This window comes from Thunnus thynnus, chromosome 22 (genome assembly GCF_963924715.1).
Source record: "Thunnus thynnus chromosome 22, fThuThy2.1, whole genome shotgun sequence".
NCBI lineage: Eukaryota > Metazoa > Chordata > Actinopteri > Scombriformes > Scombridae > Thunnus > Thunnus thynnus.
Window position 1 is genome coordinate 24,107,069 of NC_089538.1, and position 25,336 is coordinate 24,132,404.

The 25,336-nt window shown below is 37.8% G+C and overlaps 2 protein-coding genes across 2 annotated transcripts in view; both read right to left on the reverse strand.

Moving 5' to 3' along the window:
* Positions 1-25,336, reverse strand: part of LOC137175197 (golgin subfamily A member 6-like protein 25) — a 74,825-nt gene that overhangs the window by 38,043 nt on the left and 11,446 nt on the right. The gene's annotated exons all lie outside the window — the stretch shown is intronic.
* LOC137174377 (butyrophilin subfamily 3 member A2-like) lies at positions 18,268-23,968 on the reverse strand. The gene is made up of 6 exons (XM_067579615.1): positions 23,914-23,968; positions 22,583-22,697; positions 21,352-21,693; positions 19,934-20,221; positions 19,723-19,842; positions 18,268-19,448 (listed from the first exon to the last, which is right to left on the reverse strand). The coding sequence occupies exons 2-6, from the start codon at positions 22,689-22,691 to the stop codon at positions 19,030-19,032; spliced, it is 1,278 nt and encodes a 425-aa protein (XP_067435716.1). The 5' UTR covers positions 22,692-22,697; positions 23,914-23,968; the 3' UTR covers positions 18,268-19,029.

Sequence of the window (25,336 nt, forward strand, 5' to 3'; positions counted from 1 at the left end):
ATGATGGCTTCATGATGAAATCACATGTATTAACCATTATGCGTTAATTATCTTTGTAATGTCTCAAATAGAGCCACTCCTTTTGTTTATTTAGCCATCATGTAATGCAGATGAAACCACAATTTTGGACTCCACATCAGTGATCAGTTATTTAATTGGGGAAAGGTGTAAACATTTCAATATTTTATGTATCCTACAGTATTACTCTAAATTTCATGAACCATTTAAGATAACATTTACAGACTTTGATAGTTCAAAGCCAAGTAGTAATTTCACGCATCATGTGAATGAATACATAGGCACTATACTGTGACTGGTCTCCGTTTAACTGCAGACTTAAGTATGAAGAAGACTGATTAACATGTTGTTCTTGCATTAACTGTTTATTCTTCTACATCGCTGATTGTTCATGAGGTACCACATGGATGAATTCATGCTTTTTCATGCATGAAGTCATGATAATTCATGCACTCATGCACTATTATGTGTTACCTAAATGTACATATATTTCTAAATCTGTAAATAATAATAAAACAATATATAAAAAGTGAGCATATTTGTGAATATGCAAAATGCTATTTGGCTGCATTTAAAATAGTGTTTGGTTGTCTCTCCCTTATCAATATGTTTAGTTTTGTTTTTATTTCAGGGTCATGCCAAACATTTGGACCATCCCACTTAGTAAAAGACACCACTATTTTACAAAACATATATCTTCTGGTACAAAGCATGTAGATAAAGGAAAAGAAAAGAAACACAAACAAAAGAAAAACAAAACAAAAATCCCGAATGAACTGGTCTGCTACACATCTACAGATTGTCTGGATACAGAGCTTTTTTCCTCCTCTCCCAGGCTTTCTCCAGATAACTGGCTAATTTATATGTTTCGTATGTGAACAGCCAACTCAGTCTTTGATAATCTAGGTTGGGCACATAGATATCTTTGCTATTTAGACAAATGATATACAACATAATTCTCCATTCTTGTACCATCTTCAGTTTTCATTATCGTAAAAATACACAGCTTTGGTTTAGTCCATATATCGTCAACCTCAGCACACTACTCTTTGTTCTCTTTGCTCTCTTTGCTTTTTGTTATTAAGAAAAGCCTCACCAAACCCAGAATTGCATATTTTGACCAAGAGCCAATAACTTGTTTATCCCAGATAAATATTTGTCTCATCAACCTACTTTCTTCCATATCAAGTAACTGATTCCATAACTGAGCCTCACATGATTCCCATCCCATGTCGATATGATTATATTTAACTATAAAGTAACTAGTGATGTAATTTCCACAAATGTTTTTTAGCTCTTAATGTCTTAATGGTCGATAAAATAATCAAACCAATATCAGCAGTGCATTCACAGAAAGAAAGTAATAAGAAAAGATTTAAATTCGTCATCACTGTTGTTATCTGCTATAGTACATTTTACATAAAATAAGATACATTAAATCTTTTATGTGGGTAAGTCTTACCAGTAACTTTAGTTCTACTGAAGAGAAAAATCTCCCCTCAAACACTTAAGACAAAATAAATAAATAAAAACAAATAAAAAGACAAAAACTAAAATCAACCTTTAATGCAATGTGTTTCTAAGTCCATGTTGTTTGGTCATGTGTTACTTATACAAAGATTACGACTTCACATCAAGACATGTCCACCAGTTTGATAGCAGGATAGTTTCAGTTCTTTAAGAAACAATGGTTTAAGTCAGGTTTTATGAACATTTGTACCAACAGGGTTCTTTGTCACGCACCCTCACACAGGCCTCTATCTTGCTAATCCTCAAGAAAGACAGACTCCTCTAGTTGTTCTTCTTCCTGTGTTTACAGTGCTTCATAGAGCTCACAATAGTAAAGCTAAGCTCTTCAAAGTCTACCCAGATACATTAGAGGATAAATGCAAAAGATGCTCACTTTCTCCATGTGATCTAACCCATATGTTCTGGTCATGCCCCAAATTATTTAGGTTTTGGGAGTCATTCTTTAATGTAGTTTCTGTACCCTAGATTCTGGCCCAATACTCAACAGTCTTGGTGCGATTAACGACTGACCTCCTGCTCTTTTTGTGATTTATTATTTATATATTTGCTTTTGTTTTAATAATCTTATTTCTCTTTCTTCTACCTTATTAGTTTCACTTGTATGATTTATTATGATTCTTGGCTATGTTTTTGTTGTACTAAATTTTATTGGGTTTTTTTTTTGTTTTTTTTACTTATTTACCTTTATTTACTGTCACCTATTTTGTTATGTATAGTAACATACTATCATCTCATTCCCTGTTGAAGAGGCTTGCAGGATGGGGTGTAAGGAGTAAGGTTAAGAGTTTTCTGGGAGAAACACTGTAAAAACTGAAAATGCCTTGTGTATGACTGTGTACAACATACTGCTGCATTTTCTCCAATAAAGTATCGTTACAAAAAAAATTAGGTTTTAGTGTCAGTTCCTCTGGATGAAAGAAATTTTTAACCATAACCAAAGAAGAAGTAGACAAGGCAGGCTGAGGGAAGGTAGGAATACAACAAAAAAAGAAAATTATGACACTTCTGATGAGGCACTGATGTTGTATAATCTTTGTTATGAGTTGATGGTTCATAGGTGTTTCTATTCAGCATCAGACACACTCACTGAATAAGAAAATGTTTGTACTTTGATTTTCTTAAGAACAGAAACAGTGGAATTAAGTGAACTGTTTGCATATATTATACATTTAAGAACATTATTGCGACTCATTATGACAGACAGTAGAACTTGTTATATGGGAAATATAATTAAAAGCAGTTTATGTACATTTATGGACACTGTAAACATTCATAATCACTGGCAGTTGACCTGTTAGCATTTTTAAAAAGGTTGTGGTTTATCTGGGGTCTTTTGCTCAGTCATATTATCAGTGTCTATTTTTAAGAGTAAGTGGTTTAAAAACAGTAAAACAGGTAAACCACCTTGATGTCTGTTCACACGTCTGAAGACGTCATTTACAAGAACAGAGTTGCTGCTGCACATTATAAATACACTCACTGTGGTCGAATACCAACATGATGCTGTGACACTGGTTTGAGCTGAAGCAGACAAATTGAATTTACACACATGTATATTGCAACACAGTAAACCACTGACATACTACACATGCTCCCTTTGGAGCCCGGTCACAAAAGAGATGTCACACCACATGAGAATCATTTGTAAATCCACTTAGGGCACATGAGTTCGACTTAAATCAACTCTGACACATTTATTTCCACCAGAACTTCACTTTCTGTTCTGTTCTCTCTCCTTCCTCCTCCTTTGCTGTATCCCTTCAGCTGCTGACCAGATATTAAGATAATACACTAGGGTTACATTACACACTGAAAAAAAAACAGCACTAAGTCAGTTTTTTCTAAAAAGTTTTTTATTCTAAAATGGAATAAAGTCACACAAACTCAACTGTTGATACCATTAATGACTCCTTCATTTACCCCTGAATAATTAAAGGGTTTAGTATGGTAGTCAGTGATCCCATAATTTGCCCATTAATTTGAAAATGGAAAACCCAAACCCTTTAAAACACCTAAATTTGAAGGGACCTCACTTTACTTGTTTGACTTTTTACTATTTGAACCCCTCCTTTCATTTAGAATTCATAAGCAGTATATAAAAATGTATAAATTGTATATCATACAGGTGTTAAAGTGTTACCAACTCAGTTTCTGACAAAAAATTCAATCAACATTACAAAAAGTATTCATTGTTTTCAAGAAACTCTGCAATTCTGAAGCACTACATTTGTAATTATTGTTGTTTCATTGCATAATAATTAAAAAAAAGAGAAAAAAGGAAGAAGTGCTGGCCATGTGGCAATTAATTTCATTGTAGTAATCTGTCATCATTAACATACTCCCTATTCAATCCCTTGCCGCTCTCAGCACCTGGTGTCATCTCCATGATGATGGCTGGTGTCTTCTCTTTGCGTGGACAAATTGCCATGAAGTGATGAGTTGAAACATTTTGTGTGTGTGTTCTTACACTTATTCTATCTTTGTGAGGACTAGTTTGGGAGTGTGACGTGTTCTGACGTGTGAACAGACATCAAGTTGTTTTATCTGTTTCACCTGAATAAACTGCTCACTGTTAAAAATAGACACTGATGATGTGACTGAGCAAAAAACTCCAGATAAACCACAACAACGTTTTTAAAAATGCTAACAGAAGATCAATTGCCGGTGATTATGAATGTTTACAGTGTCCATAAATGTACATAAACTGCTTTTAATTATATTTCTGATAAACTCTACAGTCTGTCATAATGAATATACTGAACAGGGTTGAAATTATGCTAACTTTACTCTTTTGTTTCTGTTCTTATGGCAGTAAAAATACAAACATTTCCTTATTCGGTGAGTATTCACAAAGATACAACATAAGTAGAGCTTCATGAGAAACTTACTCAATGCTTTTCTTTAGAGCACAAGTACAAGGGAGTATATATAAAAAAGATATCAAATTGACTGAACTTTGTTCACTTAGCCAAAAAAATCCACATTGTGAAGTGTTTTAATTTCCAGTTTTTGTTTTATCCACTCAGCCTGACTCGTCTGGGTCTTCTTTGTTTTTTCTTAAAAAATAATAATAATAAAAAATTGGTAGATTTTTTACATTTCCCAGAATGTTTAACAACTTAATCAACTGTAGGTGTAATTTCTGTCTGTCCCTTGTGATTGTGGGGCATCTTTTGAAAGACCTTTTTCCTTCGCTCTGAGGAACTGACACTAATACCTGACTTGTTTTAGTTTTAGAGAACTGAAAAATGTTATGTTATGCAATTGGTGGAAACGTCCAGATGTGAAACAGATTGTGTTAGGCCTAATTATTGTTATTAGTTTTGTTTATCATTATTTTTTATTATTTTCCCATCCAACTACCGGCCAATAACCTGCCTCTGTACATCATCATAGTGGCTAAGATGAATGGGCACTTGGCCCAATACATGAGCAGGGCCCAGAAAAGAATTGGTAGTAATACCGTGGGTGCTAAGCACAAGCTACTGGTCGATAGAGCAGTCACCCAAGACTTCAAGACCAGGCAGACCAACCTGTGCACCGCCTGGATTGACTACAAGAAGGCCTATGACTCAATGCCACACACGGATACTGGAATGCTTGGAAATGTACAACATCAACAGGACACTAAGAGCCTTCATCAAGAACTCAATGGGGCTGTGGAAAACGACTCTGGAGGCCAACTCAAAGCCAATTGCACAAGTTACCATCAAGTGCGGCATATACCAAGGTGATGCACTATCCCCGCTGCTGTTCTGCATAGGCCTGAACCCCCTCAGCCAGATCATCTCTGTAGCGACTACTGGCAACAACGTAAAAGTCGCTGAGAGGCTGAGGTAGGGCCTTGTTTGCCGTTTGTCCGACACGCTACCAAAAAGATTCGCTGAGATCAAAAATGTAGGTTTAATAACTTTTATTAATGAAAGTGATCAACTTATTATAACTTGCACAAAATATAGGCTACCTACAATAATCACAGCGATCAGGTGTAAAACTGCGTTCAGGTGTAAAACAGCGTTCAGGTGTAAAACAGTGTTCAGCAAAAAATACGACGACCCACTCACCCTCTGTCTCTTACCAGCTGGCATGCAGGTGAACAGGTGCTTAAATTAACTATAGGATACCACCGCCCATATCCATGTGACCTGATTATCAATCCCCGTGATCGTGCAATAATAAACAAACCAAAATAACCCAAAATATAAAACAAAATTACTACTTTGCAATTCATTCAAACTTGGAATTAATCCATTCATGGCTCCTACACGCCAGCCCCTAATTATTAGGTTATAACATAATAATTACTCACATTGCAGATGTTAATAGGAGGCATGAAGCAATTAAAAGCTCAATATTCAAAGTCCATAAATTTACTTTACATTTTCGATCTTCTTTCTTCCTCCCGATCTTGTACATGAGTCATAAGTCAGTAAGACCAGAGGTTACTAGCACATAGTCTTATCAGAGTGATCTTTACCATCACTCTATGTCTGTCAGTCAAAATCAGAGTCAAAATGGAGGTCAAAGTGTCACAATGTGCATCAACCACTCCTTATCCAGCTTCGGCCTCCTGTAGTAGACAGACTTTGGTTATTGGTCGGTCCAGGCAGCTGCTCTTTGTTTTGATGCGTACCTCACGCACAAAACCTCTCCTGTCTGGAAAGGTTTGTAGGACTCTTCCCATGACCCAGGAGTTACGAGGTCTGCTGTTACTACTACTGCTGACAACTCCTTTTTCATCCTTTGTAGCTTTTCCATCTCTGTCTCTTGAAGAGCTCTTTACTTGACCTGATGCCCCAGTAGTGGAGGGGCCTTTCTTCCCAGAATCCTTTTCTTTATCTCCCGTTTCAGCTTTCTTCAAGGCCTCTCTGCTGTCTTTCTTCAATGAACGTCTTTGTTGGTCCGTCTCCAAGTCAGACTGTGCAAGAGCCATGCTCAATTGTCTCCTCTTCTGACAAACAGACAAGAGCCAAGTCTTAAATATCAAGATCCAAGCAACAGACTTTCTCAGAGGGGTCCAAGAGTCAAAGTAATGGATCATGCGAGTCACTACATCAACCTCCTCTCTGACCTGTACAGCATTCACTGCAACAGCTTTCTTAACCTCGCTGTCATCTGATGGAAGGTGAAGAGCATCGTCAGGAGAGACAGGCCACTCACTCTCAGGTTGAAGGAGAAAATGAGGCCCTGACACCCATGTTGCATTCTTGAGAAATGTATCTACTTTCACACCCCTGGAGGCAACATTGGCTGGATTGCTTGCAGTTTCAACGTACCTCCATTGAGAAGGGTGTGAGGCCTTGCGAATTTCTGAGACTCGGTTGGCAACAAAGACTCTGAATCTGGTCACCACTCCTATCAGTGAACTTGTAAGATCTGGTCCCTGTAGGAGCTGAGCATTAAGTGATGTTCCCTGGTAACTCACTCCACAGTCAAAGACAACTCTGATCTTTCCTTTTGTAGGATGGTAGACGCCATGGTGCGGAATATACCAGACCTTGCCATCACTACGTTCCACATCCTCTTCAGGCACCCTTTCAGCATAACCTTTGGCAACAAGGTCATTCATGAAGGCCATATAATCAGCATGAAATGAGGAATCCTTCTGAAGCCTCTTCTTCCGGTGTAAGGCACACTGCTCAATGATTTTCTCATTATTTGGCATGCTAACGTCCCTTTTCCTCAGAGGTAAGTTGATCTGATAGTGGCCATTCACTTGCTTTGCTGAGTTTGTGACCAGTTCCATAAACTTTTGATCTTCTCTTGACATGCCAATTTGTTCATCCATGCTGCATTCAGGGAAATCTGCCTTAAATTGCTGCTGCCAAAGTTCGTCCAAACACACAACTGACACTCTGTTCACTTGTAACTCTGGCTGCTCACAGTCCATTGCATCTCCACTGTCTCCTTTCAGTGGTCCGTTCACAGTCCAACCCAGCATTGTCCTTATTGCATAGGGTCCATTATTAACACTGCGTATGACTTGCAATGGTTCCAAGGCCTTAGAAACATTTGTCCCTATCAACAGCTCAATCCCTGCCTCAATCTCAGGCAAATTGACATGTTTTAAATGAGGCCTTCTCTGAAGATCACTCTGTCTCGGAATGTTCCCTTTGTGAACAGGCATGCACATCTGCGTGTAAGCCTTGGGCAGTTCACAGAAGTGCTCCTCATTCAAGCCAGCTACCTCCAGGCCTGACACGATGTGACTGCTCACAACTTTCTCTTGGCCCATTGTCCGTAAAAGAATATGTACCTTCTTCCCTGTAAGGTCAAGCTTGTGCATCAGAGACTCTGTACAGAACACTGCTGTACTGCCTTGGTCCAAGAAAGCATAGGTGGTGACAATCTTGCTCCCCTTTCTGGATTTAACTTGCACTGGAACTATGGGAAGTTTACAATCGTGATCACCAGCCCCAGTATGACCACTTGCCACAAGAGTGCTGTCCACTGACACCTCTGCTTTCCTCTCAGCTAGGTCAGATTCCTTTTCCTTTGGAGGAATGTGAAGTATGGTTGGATGTTTAAGACCACATTTTGCACAGGAAATCCGTTTTCTGCAATCTTTGCTGATGTGTCCAATACACAAACAGCCAAAACAGACACCATTGTCCTTCAAGAAGCCAATCTTCTCTTTATGTGCTCTTTTCCCCAACTGAGGACACAAATCCAATGCGTGACCTCCTCCACAGCAAAGACATGTCTTCCTTTCAGTTTGAACATGTTCCTTCCCTTTGGTTCCAGGTTGAGTTTTGTTTCCCACAGGGGCTACAGTGGTAGGAAAAAACTAGTTCCTTTAATTCCAGAACGAGATTGTGGATTGTGCTTGCTTACACCTTTGTTTGTTGTCAGCGATGGAGCATCCTGTATGTTCCCAAACACTGGGTCAGTTAAGATTCTTGTCTCTCAATGAAATTAGTGATGTCAATGAATGTAGCTCTCTGGCTGCGCCTTTCTTGCAGTTCACAGGCTACAGTTCTCCACATGTCCCTAAATTTGTAAGGCAGTTTCCTTATAATGGCCAGCATATTGGCAGGCATGTCTAGCTCATGCAAGTATTGCACCTCTTCCATGGCATTACAGCAGCCTCTGAGGAAAAAGCTGTAATCTTGAAGAGCTTTTACATCTTCATTTTTGATCGGAGGCCATGAAAGAGCCCTTTCCATGTATGCAGATGCAACCTTCTGCTCATTTCCAAACTGCTCCTGTAGTAAAGCCTTAGCCTTAACATATCCCCTCTCTGGATCAATGTGCTGGCAGCTTCTAACAAACTCTTTTGGATGACCCTTAGTGTACTGCTCCAGGAAATAGAGTCGGTCACTGTGGCTTGCAGTGTTCCTTTCCACACCATCCTCAAAAGCCTTCATGAATGCATGATATTTTAATGGATCACCATCAAAGGTTGGTATATCTCGCTTGGGCAAAGATGAAAGACATTGCTGCTGTATCAACAGTGTAGTGATTTCATTTTGCTTCCTCATAATGCCAAGTATGTTGTTTTGGTCTTCATTTCTGGACCCATATTTGCATATGACACATTTCCATATTGCATTTGTGTAGTTGCTTGAGCATCACGATACACTGAATGTTGCTGGGGTTCATGGCACCCTACAGACATAGGCTTCAAATGAAAGAACTGAGATGGATTTTTCTCCTCAGGCCTTGCTCCTGTATCCAGGTGATCACATTTGATTTCCTTTTGTGACATTTGTGGAATAAATGAATTTGCCTTAGCACTGAGGGTTTGTATTTTTCCTTGTCTTTTTTCCAAATAAGAATTCATCCCATCTGATTGCTTTGTTATAGAGGTTTTCCCACTTAGGATGCTCTGAGATCTGAACACATTTAGCTTAGCCATGTGTGTAGCAATTTCCTCATCCAGTTGAAGCTGCTCCTTCCTTTTACGTAGCCGTTCCTCCTCTTCTTCCAGTTCGTGTTTGTCCTTTAATAATTTTTGTCTTATCTTTAAAGCTGCTAAGTCCGCCTCAGCTTTAAGACGTGCAGATGAAATACTAGAAGCAGCAGACTTTCTTCCTGTTGCAGAGTTTTGTGATCTGGACACTCTGCTTCCCACATTTGACACACTGTCACTTGGCTTTACATCATCTTGTATATCATCTGTCATGATTATGGATGCAGCCTGCATTATTACTTGAGGTTCATCGGCTATTTGAAGAAAAGACACATCTTCATTGATTCCAACAGGATCAGATTGAACACAACTGTCATTGTGGAGCAGTTCCTCTGGTTCACTCAACCATTGTTCAACATGCCCTTTAAATGTGTTGCTGTATTTCACAATGCTGGAAAACCATTCATTTTGTTTCCTCTGTTCATCCTCTGGGAGTAAAGGAATCAACATATTATGTGACATGTTGGCATTTTCACAAAGTTGAATTAAACTCTCTAAAAGGGGTTGTACATGAGAGACGTTTTCCCTTTTTTTCATGAATGATTTCATTTCTGGTATGAGCCCTTTGATTTTATTCACAGTCCTTTTGCGTTCCCGTTGAAGCTTTTCAATTTTATTCACCAACGCCTTTGCAGTGAGTTGAACTTTTCTTTTCCCACACTCCATTTGAGAACTTGCAACACCAGCATTTATTTGACTCATTTTTCCTCTTTTGAGTTCCTTTTCGATGACTGTTTCAATACATTATTTGTGCATTTAAGGACACATCCACAGACCGAAAAGCAATTCATCCAGCAAACATCACATTTCCACATCAACAGCGCAGCGGCAATTTCAAAGAGACCAAGCGGAGATTCCTTATTTTTGCATCACGGAGATAATTCAGCACCGGTAATCAATCAGCCAGTCTTCCCCAGCGGACACACAGCAGTGAATATGCAAGCCGCATTCCTTCCATTAATACACAGCTTAATGCGTATAAACACCGGTAAGCCTACCTGGCTTCTGTGGTTGGCTTTGACTGCGGCTCCTGAAGTTGTGATAGTTGACAGCCGGTGCCTTCTTCAGTCATTCACCTCCGATGTTCGCTTTGTTTAATCCCGTTCCAATCGATCCTTGAGCCCATGCGCCATCCAGTGATGTTTCTAAAACTGTAGGTTTAATAACTTTTATTAATGAAAGTGATCAACTTACAGTTTTGATCTCAGCGAATCTTTTTGGTAGCGTGTCGGACAAACGGCAAACAAGGCCCTACCTCAGCCTCTCAGCGACTTTTATGTTGTTGCCAGTAGTCGCTACATTTTTGTCAACAAAAAACGGCATTAAAAGAAACATCACCGGATGGCGCATGGGCTCAAGGATCGATTGGAACGGGATTAAACAAAGCGAACATCGGAGGTGAATGACTGAAGAAGGCACTGGCTATCAACTATCACAACTTCAGGAGCCGCAGTCAAAGCCAACCACAGAAGCCAGGTAGGCTTACCGGTGTTTATACGCATTAAGCTGTGTATTAATGGAAGGAATGCGGCTTGCATATTCACTGCTGTGTGTCCGCTGGGGACGACTGGCTGATTGATTACCGGTGCTGAATTATCTCCGTGATGCAAAAATAAGCAAACCAAAATAACCCAAAATATAAAACAAAAGAATTACTACTTTGCAATTCATTCAAACTTGGAATTAATCCATTCATGGCTCCTACAATCTCAAAGAGTGGCTACAGATACCGGTTCCGAAGTGGAACAACCATCAGTCACCTCCTCCACATGGATGACATCAAGCTGTATGCCAGGAATGAGCGAGACATTGACTCACTGGTCCACCTCACCAGGATCTACAGCAACAACATCGGAATGTCATTCGTACTAGATAAGTGTGGTCGGATGGTATGGAAGAGAGGGAAGGTGATCAGGACAGAGATGGTTGAACTATCAGATGGCAGCATTGCAGATGTTCAGGTCAGCTACAAATACCTTGGGATACCTTCCATTGATCCTGCAGACAAATGGAAACCCAAGTCCAGCACTCTTAGACTGTACACTAAGTGGAACGAGGGAGGCTGAGGACTGGTGAGTGTCAGAGCCACTGCCCAAGACGAAACAACCAACATCCAACATTGCGGTTTCATACTGAGCCAAAGTCAGCAGTGTTAACCACTGAGCTATTCAGCTGCTACATATGGTTCCCATCTCAAGGCCTGGTATACGGACAACATGACCATCCAAAATGTTTCCAAGTCTAATGAAGGACTCTACAAGTGCAGCATCTCTGGAGCTGGAGAATCACCAGAGAGCTGGCTGAAGATTTCAAAACAAAGTAAACAATTTGTGTGTTTTTCTCCTCAGGTTCAAGATATGAATCATAATACTGAAGCAACCTTATTACCTTCTTTCCAGCATTTTATGAAAAGACTACTGAAAGTCCTCAGTATTTTATTGGGTGCTCTGCTGTGCTTGGTGGTGGGACTACTTCTCTGTAGGAAACACAAAAGTAAATGAAAGCTGCAAGCAGCGTTGAATGGGCCTTCGCACCCTTGCACACGTCAGGTGCAGTGCAGTCCAAGGGCTTCTGTCACAGGCATGTAGATGTCTCCAGACCTGGGCTGACAGGTCTGACTTTACAAACATGTAAAATTTGGTGTGACCGGAGCATGTACAATAAAGTTAAAGCAATTTCCTCTGTCATGGCGAAACATCAAATCTCAACGATGTGAGGATGACAACTTTCTAAAGGGTGAGACATGTCTGTCTTGCTCACCCCTGTGTCATCAAAATTATGCAAGTTTTGGGCCCATTCACTTTAATTTCAATAAATAATTTGAAAACTTTTGATGAGTTTGTGTGTAAAAGATATTCACTTCCTAATTTTCATCAAGTCTATTTTTAGAAAACTAAAGACTTTTAACCCACATGACCTGGTCAAAGTTTGATTGACATGTGTACTGTCAGATGTGTAGAGACAAAAGGTAACTGCAGCTGGACACAGAAAAATACTCAGTTATTTGAACAGAGAGTGTGAGTGAACCTCTAGGTGCTCGGGCCTTCATAAAGGAAAAAGTGCAGTACAGAGCTACAAAATTTAGCTATGATCTTATTTTTCTACTGCACTTTAACACTTAACAGTCACTCTCACTCCATTTTTTCCCTTCCCCTCATAGGTCATCCCCACTACTGATTATATATATAAGACCTACAATTATTGTAAAATAAATGATAATAACCCCAAACTTCATACAAAGTTTGTATATAATGTACTGCAAGTATATAGACCTTGCTGCTATATATATATATATATATATATATATATATATATATAACTGAGCTACATTCAACTGTCATACCCATCCCCCGCCTTTCTTCCCTCCTTCTCCCTGTCAGATTGAGAGCAGGATTTCAGAGCAGTCTTCTAGTGGAAATATCTTCATAAATCCCATGACTTTGGCCAAATCTTACATTAAAAATCACATTTTCATCGCAAATCCATTGATGCAGATATGAAAGTGGTCTGAAACTGGTCCTTGAACATTTTTCAGTGTGCTCCTAAAGTTATATGTGTGCTCCTATTTTTTTTCATTTGGGAGCAAATGTACTCCTTGAAAAAAAAGTAAGCATTGAACACTGCTGTCAGATTTATAGAAACACTAAGTAACTGGAGTGTGGTGCAGTCCAAGGGCTTGTGTCACGGGCATGTAGATGTTTTCAGACCTGGGCTGACAGGTTTGACTTTACCCATCCCCCCACTTTCTTCCCTCCTTCTCTCTCTCAGATGGAGAGGAGGATTTTAATAGTCTTCTTGTAAAATATCCTCATAAATCCCATGACTTTGGCCAAATCTTACATTAAAAATCACAATTTTTGTAGGAAATTTCGTCCTGAATCCATTGATACAGGTTTGAAAGTGGTCTGACTTATAGTGTAGACGTCAAATGCCTCAGTTTGGCACAAAGTCCATGCCCAGAGATTGCCTCCCCATTGGTTTACATTGTAAGGTGCGACGTGGCACTCTGACTTTTGGGGCTTAAAAAATCTAAACCGTTCAAGTTATTACAAAGTTTTTAATAACTTTTGTTCAGAACAGTGTGATAAGTTTAAAGTTTGAAGCCAATACCATTAACGCCCTAGGAGGAGATAGGTTTCTTGGGGGTCCAAAATTGGCGCAAAGTTGTACTTTGATGAGCGTATTGCGGACTTCCTGTTGGATTTAGGTCAGGGGTGTCCACATATGATTTGTAGGCCTTGATGAGACGAAGAATTGAGTTTTGGTTTGATCTTTCAACAACATTCCTACGGGCCATGGCGGCCATATTAGATACATAGGTGGCACTATCGAGCACATTTTGGCACTTTGGCGGTTCATTTTTGCCAAATTTGGTGTGTTTTTGAGCATGTTTAGGGGGTCAAATTTAGGGTTTAAGTGGCGTATTAATAAAGAAAGAAACAAACACACAAAATACAATATGTCCATGTCTAGAATTTAAATTGGCTTAATAATATTCATAATTAGGTCATATTTATGTCTGCATAAATGTCTGCATGTCTTTGCTATATACAGTTTGTGCTTATTATTACCAATGTATACACAGTGTATATATGGTGTGTCCAATATTAGTTTTTTCTCATAAAATACAACAACAAATATCTGGTTGCTGTTTTTGTTTCAGTCTCAGGAGAGAACACTGTAGTAGATCCACTCTATGCAGAAGGTACGTGACATTGTATCATTTCTACTTCACTTTTACTCACCTGTCATTGAGGTTTATGCAGCACAAAATCACAACCCGTCTTTGCAATATCATTTGTTTTAAGTATCTGAAATGTGGCTTTAAAGTTATAGTGTGCAGTGCATTAATCCCTTGTAGTCAGCCAGAAAAGGAAAACAGCATCTGAGCACATGTCTGTCTTTTGTTTTTATGTTCCAGTCTCAGGAAGTAACAATGTCACTGATCCAGACATGACATATGCTGTTGTCAAAAGGAAGGAGAAAGGTTCTTTACATTATGTTTCTTCTACTTTACTGTTAACTTGCATTTATTTTCTTGCAGAACAAAACCACAGTAGGTTGGTGCTGCAACATGTACATATATAAAGTACCTAAAGTATTTTAAAATATTTCAAGTAATGCAAATGCTACATGTGCACATGTACACAAATACTGTACAAAAACAACTAGCTAGCAGCTAGCAACTTTCTCATAGCAACATTGGTAGTAAATAAACTTCACCACTTTACTATACCACTAAGGAAATATTTTAAGATATCTGCCAGCAAAAGATAGCATTTCCTTTCAAGTGCATATAGATGCAGTTGATAATTTGATCCTCTCGGTTATGAACGACATGAGAAAACCACAGACAGAACATTTTGCTGTGTACATTACAAGAAGTTGTGAGGTTTGATAGTCACTATGAGATGGAAAGTTTAAAAAAATCCATTTGACATACATACACCAAACAGTTTTAAATAAGCTATAGCTGTATTATAAGCGATGAGATTATTTAAAAATGCTGCATAAAAAGTTATGGCATAATGAAAATGTAATATAATGTATAATGTAATTTCAATCCATCATAACTAATCTAATCATAAAAAATCAAATAGTGAATTCTGAATATCATGTGATTAATTAAACATTTCTTTGTTTCTCAAACAGAGCCAAAGGTGTCCAGAGCAGACACCAATCCACGTTTACAGGAAGAGAGTGTCTATTCTTTACTGCAGGTAAGACTGAGGCTGATTTATGTTCATGCACTCAACTCAAGTTACAACCACAAGGTTAGTACAGCACTCACCACTGTCACAGTAGAGAATATGAAAAGAAACACTCCACCAGAAAATGTTTTAAAAGACAGTTATCAGGACATTTAAAGATGAAGCTATCCCATAAATCACAATCATCTTCAGCATTGTGGATCTACTTTACTGTAAGTTGACCATATGATTCATGTACTCATGTTGCTGTTTTATGAGCAGTGAACTTGAAATGTAACCTTGATATTTTTGTGTGGTTGCTAAAACTGGTCCAGAAAACCTTTTTTTTGTACTGATATTAACCAAGTTACATGATGGAGGCCATCATACATTTTTAGCATGTATTTCAGAGGTGTCAGATACGCTTCTCTCTGATTGAACATACATGTGCACATTACACACTTCCTGCACCTTTACTCATTAGTCAAATGAGTCACAGGGGCCATTTTAATGTCTTTTAATACCTGTTTTTAATGGGTTATGAAGTATTGTCTGCTAGTTTTACCACAGGTGGGCTTCTGATGTTGAGTTAGTAATAAAAAATGTCAAATCTTTGGGCTAGGAATTTTAGGCTTTGATCAGTCATGATTGATATGCTTATTATGTACCATCATGCTAAGCTAAATGTCAGAGCTACAAGCATTGTTTATTGTGCACTTTAAACTGTGTGAACCATGTTAGCTCTTTACGTAGCACTGCTGTCTTACAAACACTAGGTGGTGGGTTTGACCAGAAATCCTGGTAGGATTACAATTCAGATTCAAGCTATTTTTTTTTAACAATTCAGCGCAATAACTTTCAGCATTCAACAATCACACTGAAAATATATTCTACTTTTTCTTAGTTTTTGCATATTATTTGTGTTTTATAAGCCACTGACACCTGGCTGACAAACTGAGGAGACGTGTGTTCAAAGCTTCTATAGTTTAGTTTCAGGAGGTCATACATTTTTGTACAATAGTCCAAGAAGTTTTATGTTGTAGTACTGCACAGTAGTACTGCAGGGTTTTTAGTTTCAGTTCTCTAAAAAAACAATCAGTAAACATCAGGCTTTAGTGTCAGTTCCTCAGACTCAAAGAATAAGGTCTTCTTTCTAAAGCAGCCACAATCACAGAAGGAAAAATCCACCAAAGGAGGAAGCACAGAGAGAAGTTTCTAAATCTACAAGTTGATTGTTATACAGTGTGGAATGTAAAAAACTACTATTTTTTTCACCATAACCAAAGAAGAAGTGGACAATGCAGGCTGAGAGAAGGTGGATAAAACACTCACTAAGACAGAAAAGCATTGAAGTTTCTCATGAAGTTCTGCTGATGTTGTATAATCTTTGTCATGAGTTGATGGTTCATAGATGTTTCTATTCAGTGTCAGATACGCTCACTGAATAAGAAAATGTTTGTACTTTGTCTTAAGAACAAACAGTTTAATAAAGTGAACTGTTTGCATATATTATACATTTAAGAGCATTATTTTGACTCATTATGACAGACAGTAGAGCTTGTTATATGGGAAATATAATAAACAGCAGTTTATGTACATTTATGGACACTGTAAACATTCATAATCACTGGCAGTTGACCTTCTGTTAGCATTTTTAAAAAGGTCGTTGTGGTTTATCTGGAGTCTTTCACTATTTTTAACAGTGAGCAGTTTATTAGAGTGAAACAGTTAAACCAACGTGTCTGTTTACAAGAACAGAGCTGCTGCTGCAGGTTATAAATACACTCACTGTGGTGGACTACCAACATGATGCTGTTACATCAGTTTGAGCTGAATACACTAAGTTTACACCACGTATAGTGCAGCACAGTAAACCACTGACATACTACACATGTTCTCTTTGGGGCCCCAGTCATATGAGAGACTTCACACCACATGAAGATCATTTGGGGAACATGAGTTCAACTTAAGTAAGCATAACTGTATGAAGACTGACCCTGGAACTTCATATGATCCTAGAAAAAAATGGATCATATGATCATAAAATCTAAAGCACTGTAATGGTCACTTCTAATTTGTATTCATTGTGTTAAATTGATGGATTTCTGTTAACTAGATGAATTCTCCCTCTGATATTCTGTTGGTGTTGTATGTTTGTAGAAATGTACAATATATTTGATTTAGTGTAACAGTGTTTGGTTGTGATGTGATTGATATTCATCTTTTTGGCTACTTGCAGAATAATTTCTCTCACACACTGGTAAAAATCAAGCAGGGCAGAAAATACAGCATCCTTCCTTTTCTGCTAGTTATATTATTTCATCATCGAATAAATAAAAACTTCTTGAACAAGAGGTGAATCCCACCTTCTCTCTAAAAGTGGCTGAACATTAGAGTTCAGTTAGATCGAATGCAAGGCAAGTGGATGAGTTTTTACAACCTGACTGCAGCTTACTTTCAGGCCCCATGATTAGCTGATGGTCTGCAGCTGTAGCCTCCTGGTTTTGGCTGGTTTTACTGTTATAGTGTAAATACCAGTAATTACAAGGTCATGCTTGTCAGCATTGCAGTTTTTCCCTTTTTTTAATGGTTATGTTTATATATACTTGTGTTGGAGGATACTTGTATTATTATTCATTATATAATATCTGTATATCTATTGACTCTGACGATACCTTTCTTTGTTTTTGAGGCTTAGGTGGTACTTTAAATTTTATAAGCTCTGTCATTCTGAAAAGATATATTTAAAAATGTTAGATCTTTCAACACAGTGATACCAACTATTCAACAAGATAGTCCAGGTTACATCAAGGAACATTCATAATGTAATGCTGACCCCTAGAGACTAATTATTGTTAATGCCAAACTATAGAAATACCCTATAATATTGTAATACTATTGTTATTATGATGCAACTATGCAGAGACATTGTCATTGAATAATATTTAATGACGATTTAATATTATTAGTAATAAGTTAAATTGATAAGATTAATAAGTCCTCCTCACATGATTGATGATGTAGGTGTGACCTTGATTACTACAGCTAGACTTTGGCACATCAGAGCATTGCAGCATTATAAGAATGATGAAAAGCAGTGTAAGAGCAGCACTGAGCAACATGAACAGCATCGGACATTAAAAATGAATATAGTTCAATTAATTAAAAGAACAAACACAACAGTCAAGCCCCATTAAAGATACCCTGTGGAGTTTTGATCACTAGTAGTTCGATGGAGCAGAGGGGAGAGGATTGGGATTGGAGGTGGTATCATACAAAGAAGTGTAGGAAACATAACAAAAGCAAGGAAGAAGAGGCTTGCTAGCTACATTGATGTAAATAACGCACAATTTGAAATATTCACTCTGTTTTATGGAGAAGGAAATTCATAAATGCTTTGTTAGGATGCACACAATCAGTTTTGGTGAGAAACACTGGATGTAAACAGAACTGTTGTATGTTTACAAGAAACCTCCACAGAACATTAAGTTGCATTTTACTAGTAAAAACCAAAGGATTTATTTTATTTTATTTATTTTTGATCAACTTTTAAGTTTTTCACACAACAGCCAAAAACAACAAGCGCAACAACATATAAGGAGACAAAAATACAGTGATGTGATTATCCTACATTTCCAATGAGACAATACAACCATCAGTGAAGGAATATGAAAAAAATATATTATTATAATAATAATATATAATAACAGTATCTTCAAAACAAGCAGCACCACTGTATTCAACATTTGTATGCAATACAAAAAACAAGTACCTGTTTTATACCACAGAGTTAAATGTTATGATTGTATCTCTTGTTCTTGGTGATTATACTCTTAAACTAGAGAGTTCAGTTCACATCTTTCTTTACTTCATTCAGCTTCAGATCATTTTTTCTCCACATGGTTCTCTGCTTCCTTCTACTTCTGTTGTTCTAATAATCTGGTTTGTGTTCTCTAATAGATTCTCTGTGTTCAGTACAAGTTTCTCAAGTGCTTTCAGTCTTTCCTTCAGGCTCCATTTGTACCCTGATATTATTTCTTTTAGCTTTAGGTATTCTGGTGCACCAGTGAAACTCTTATCCCCCTTGTCTGTTATTTCTTTCTCCACTGAGAGAAACAGCTCCTCTTTCTCTTTCATCAGTTTCTCTATCTCTTCCTTTTGAAGTTTGAGTTCATCTTTCTGGTTCATCAGTTCCTGCTTCTGTTTCTTCAGTGTATCAACCATGCCTTTATAATCTTCCTCTTTCCTCTTTCCACTCTCTTCCAGGAGCCGCTGTTCTTCTCTTTGTGTCTCGCTTTCTGTTAACAAATAGAGAAAGGAAACTGTTAAATTATAAGTATATAAGTATTGGTTTTAAGCAGTGTTGCTTTTGCAAACAGGGGTGTTGATACTGAACAGGACAGACACACAGCTGAAACAGTGAAATTAAAACACTAAGTACATCTATTACGAACCATTTTAAACATGGGCTTACATTTTATTGGTTTATATATGTATATTATATATATTATATTAAATAGATAATAGACAACTAGACAGAGTACAGAATTAATTCATAAACTTGTGACTTACTGGTTTTGTTTTGCCTCCATTTCCACACAGCAAAGACAACTGCAAGAACACACATGAAGCAAGCAACCAAGCTGATGGTGATAGAAGCAGCAGAACTACGCGGAGCAATGAAGAAATCATCTGAAAAACATAAAACATTACAAAATGTATATAAAATTTGACCTCAGCTCTGAAACGGTGATCACGTCATAATTTTAGAGATGATTCCTACCTGGAACAATAAAGTGTGTCTCTCTGGTCTGGTTGATGTTGTTCTGTCGGACTCTACAGGTGAAGTTGTTGTTGTGTCTCTTCTCTACAGTCACTCTGCTGCTGACAGTATAGAGGTCATTAGAACCTCTGACTGTCTCTGTAGATCCAGCAGAGAGGAGGTTTCCCTCACCGTCCAGCCAAAACACCTCAGGCTCTGGATACCAGCCTTTAGACTCACACTGTAACACCACTCCGCTGCTAGATGTGTCAATCCCTGCTAAGCTGATGACAGGAGAGGAGGCAGCACCTGAAGAGCAAAGACAAACATTTTAACAGTAGTTCGAGGACTCAGTTCTTTTTGGACTGATGGCCATGGCCTTTTCTGCCCCAACTGTCACATTGCATCGACATGGTCTGTGCTCCAGATGGAATATAATATAGTCCATATACTACTTAAAGGTACTTTATGGAGTTTTCTTTTAAACAAGCAAAAGTTATATTTACATTCAGTATTATTTACCTAAATGTATTGTGTGTATCCTTAAGGTCTAACAAATGTGTTAAAAGCATTTCCTTCCTCATAAAACATTTCCAAAGCTGAATTTAGTATTTTAAGTATTTTAAATCCTTCATTGTTTATATCCATGTTTACTAGCTTGCAGTCTTCTTCTTCTCTGTCCTTAATGGCACATTGCTGCACTTCTTGGTGCATTACAGTCACCTGTAGATCAACAGTGAACACTGGCAGGACTCTGTATCATGTCATGCAGATGTGAATGCATATGTATCTTCATGTGCATGCACGAGAAAAACAAAACAGAGATCCGTTCATTAAAAAAAAAAGCTCCATAGTACCACTAGAGGTCAGAAACTCATCAGAGAACCTTTGTGAGTGCATTTTGGAAAACTGAGTTTTTGATATCCACCTCTGCTGGCCTTCTCTCCACCTCCAATTCCAGCCTTCACAGTTTTAGGGACGGAGCCTTCTCTAGGGCAGCTCCCAGGCTCTGGAACTCCCTTCCCCAAGACATCAGAGACTCAGAGTCCCTTATTGTTTTCCAATCCTGCCTCAAGACCCATCTCTTCTGCACTGCCTTCCCTTAGCCCCCCGTCTCACTAACCCCACCCCTCAGTGTAGAGTGAAAAGCAACTTTGAGTTCTTCAAAAGCACTAGATAAGTGTCATATATTATTATTATTATCATTATTATTATTATTGATACTACATGATTGACTATTTGATACTAAATTTTCCTTTAATTCCATTCTATCAATCTTTACTTTCTCAACAGCCTTGGCTGAAGTCAAACAACGCATTCAGAAAACCCAGCACCAGTAGAGTTGCTGCTGTAGTAGAGGAATGTGTACTGATTCATGTAAAAAACAATACCTGTAAATAAATAAACCATGCAGTAGTTTTGGACAATTGCACACTTACCAACAACAAGCTGAACAGTAGAGTCTTTATTCATATTTGGAATGTAGCATCTGTATTTTCCATTATCAGAGAGTTTCACTTTGGAGAGTTTTAGTGAAATGTCTCCGTGTTTCAGTTTCTCAACGGACAGTGATGTTCTTCCCTTGTAGGATGGATGCTGATTGACCTGGAGGTCTTGATGTTGATGCCACACGTGGACAAACCTGGGGTTCAGGTCGGGTCTTGCCCACTCCAAAGTCATACCAACAGCATCCGTAGCCGGCTTCAGATGGCATGGCAAAATGATGTCATCACCAACTGTTACTATTACTGGCTGAGATGGACCAATCACCTGAGACAGACCTGGAGAGAAACATCCTGCAGTCAGACTCCAACCAATCTAAACTGTTTCATATCTGTAAGGTTGAATATTCACCACAACAAATATGAAGTGTCTCTCATGTCTTCTGTATGTCTACATTCACTTGATTGCATCAGTTTACGCTATTGGTGTTGCCAACCAGGACAGGTGAGAACCGACAACCTGATATTAATCAACATTTCTCATTAGTGCAGTACAGAAAGTAGGGATGTGCAGAGATCCCAGTATGTGTATATATAGTATAGTATATGTTACAATAAGTGTCCATGAATAAACTACCTTATGAAGGAGGTCCCCACACCAGGTTTCAAACTGGAGTCTCCAAGATCATAGACGACTGTGCTGACTACTGAGCTAAAACTTTACTCATTGCATCATTGCAGACAGACCTCTACCTATTTATAAACCCATAACACAGAGACAGCACAGCATGTAACATGTAGAAGAACTTCAAGGGTGATTCTTGATTTGCACTTTTCATTTATTGCCTATTTTTTACAACCGAACTTTGTGGAAAGGAGAGGGGGAACAACAGGTTTTGGAGAGTCCCTTGGGACTTACCCCTGATAGATGTAACAGCGGAGCAGAGGAGAGAGACTGAGATAACGATGTAACCGACCTGCGAACTGATATTTGACATGTTTTTTTTTCTTCCCAAAAACAAATTTTTTAAAAAATATTTGTATGAAACAAATATTCGTGTAAAACCCACTATTTGTGCTTTGCTGAATAATGTATTTGTATTCGGGCACAGAAAGCATCTTCAACCACAGTAAATGCACCAGTTTTTACTGTCTTGTTGTTTCATTAAAATCTTTTACCTTTTAAACACACACTAGGTTATTTCTGTTGTGTTTGTGTGTAAGTTACCTTCACAGCAGTATGTTAGGAGAATCAGGACAACAGCATGATGGAAAACTGAAACACTGAAGGCAGTGAGTCCAGATTTAGACTGCCTCTCCTTCAGGTGAAGCATCATGGAGTTCTGTAAAATAATTTAAAGAAACCAGCTATAAAATCTTAAATCCTGAAGACAATATTAACTAGACTGACTGTAAAAGTGGAGACATCCGGTCCGGTCTGGTCCAGAACATGCTTGAAAGGAAATAACTTCCTGATGATCTTAAATGTGCAACAACTTTCAAATCTAAATTTAAACCTCTCCTGTGCTTCTTTTCTTTTCTTTTATTCAGTTTGGGACATTGAATCACTGCATTGAAACTGTATTCTGTACTGTTTTTGTCATTATTTCAAATTTTATTCTGCTTCATTTGAATTAATTTGACTCTCTCTTTTCTAACCTAATATATATATTTTTGAACATAGGTTACATAGATTCTGATATATGTGATGATGACTCTGATATAATGTTTATATATAAGATGTATGTTTGATATTTTTGTAGTATGGCCTTTTTATTACTGCTTTTTATGTATTTTTTTCTATGTACTTTATTGAATTGTTAATTGCGTTTATCACCTTGGGTGGTTTGGATGGTTAACCATGCCTTCCATCATAGAGCTTGTCAGTGTTCTCAGTTTTTCAAACATTTTGACATGATGAAGATCAAACTAGGATCAAAATGTTGTCATTACATGTTTTTGACTTTTGACTTGTAGCAAGTGTGCAGGCGTCACTTTTTTTCACAGTTGTCTCTCCCTTACATGGCTGCCAGTAACTGTTGGTAATTTTTTTCAAAAGACAAGTCCACACTGCTGCAGTAAAGCAGGTAAAACATTAACAAGCTGCACAATTGTTCCATTGTTCCACCTGTTTACAATATCCAGCAATAAAATGCCAGTTTATTACTATTGCTTGAATAACTTTCATATTGCTCATGAACATAAAGCAACCAGTGTTTTAGGAATAGAAACTGATGTTTTTTCTAGTATTGAGAAATGTTATATTGGTAACATGGATTCTAAGTTACATCACAGTCCAGAAATTACATAGAAACATATCAAACTAATTGTTATATACAGTTTGTTATATATTAAAATACATCTCTCACTACAGTTTTGACTCTTACGCATTACACACGAAAACATTAAGAAACACAGACAATCATTAATTAGAACAGCAGACCTGTTTTTACTGCAGACCATTATGAAATTATTTAAATCCTTAAAATAAAATGTCATTGAGAGCATCACTAATGTTAAGAATTAAGAGATAAGAATTGAATTTTCAGAATCTCATACCTGTTGTGTTCCTCAACGACTGCCTCACCACACGGAAGTAGCTGCATGTTCAAAGTCCGTATTTAAAATACTTTGACCCCGTCCATGTGTAAAGAGATATGATGTGTCAACCTTGTGATTTCCCGTCAGTCTTCTGCAGCCATGAAAGCCATGTTTAGCCAGATTAAAAGTATTAGCAAGGCCCTTAACTCCTAACTGCCCCAATGTAGCTGCTTATTGGCTAATAGTGTTGCTTGCTTTCCGTGTCTCCTTAGATAAGTAAAGAGAACTTTTACTTACCCCTAGTGCTATAGGCTTTCAAGTAAATTAGTTTTTATATGCCCTGGTTTTCAGATATCTGTCTCTGCCATCTCAATGAACAGAAGTTGAATGTTGTTTGTGGTGCTTGAAGCATTACAAATATGAATTTAAAATATCAGCGTCAATGTGACTTAGAACAATGATCCAGTCACTTTGAATAATCCACAGACCTCACTGTCGACAGAATTTTATCCAGTTAACACTGATTTTACTCTGTAAGTATACATAACTCCCTGTAAGATGTGTGTTAGTGCAACAATATAATTATATCCTGCTTCTAGTCCTCTAGTTACAGAGGAAACAATTCTACTGGATGGTGTTTTTTTTGTTTTGGTTTTTTTAGTCCCCGAATTTCCAAAGTTGAGCAGTGGTGAATTGTTATCTGAAAATACTTCAAATACAATACTGAATGCATTTTTCTATTTATTTTCTTTTCTAAACCTTTATCTACAGATATTTACCAAAGTGTTTGGTATATTTATTCAAACACCTAAAACCAAAAACATGACAGGTAACAATCACACTGGTGGGATAAAACTATGAACATTTTTTTTTTTTTTAATTAAAAAGTAACAATGAAAGTAAAATGTAGTTATACTGTCAATAGAAATGTGGTATTTTATTTAGTTGGACATTCAAAGCACATTAATGTGACGCCAAAGACTATCATTGCATCTCAGGTTAAGGTTAGCAGTTTTGTTTAAAGGAGTACTCCACAGATTTAGCATTGCACTCCTATAACACTGTCAGACTCACAGTGGACAGTTTTATTTAAAATAAGAATGATCTTTTTTATTCCACACATTCTTCGTCCTTGTTAAGACCTGGTGCCTACATTACCCACAATGCAACTCAACAATCACTGGACTGTAGAGAAACGGGTGTGTTATTTTAGTAACGGCTAATGTAGCCTGGAGCTGTTAGACTCCAGCAGATATGAGAAGCTACAGAAGTCTGGTAACATCACTTCTTTCTAATTCCACACCTCCAGATTTTTTTGTCAAACTTGTAGTCTTCAGTCTCAACCGATGCTGACTGAAGTGAGGCAATTTATCATATTTCACACAGCTCCCTCTGGAGACACAAAAAGCTTTAGACTACCTTTTTTACACAAATGCATTAG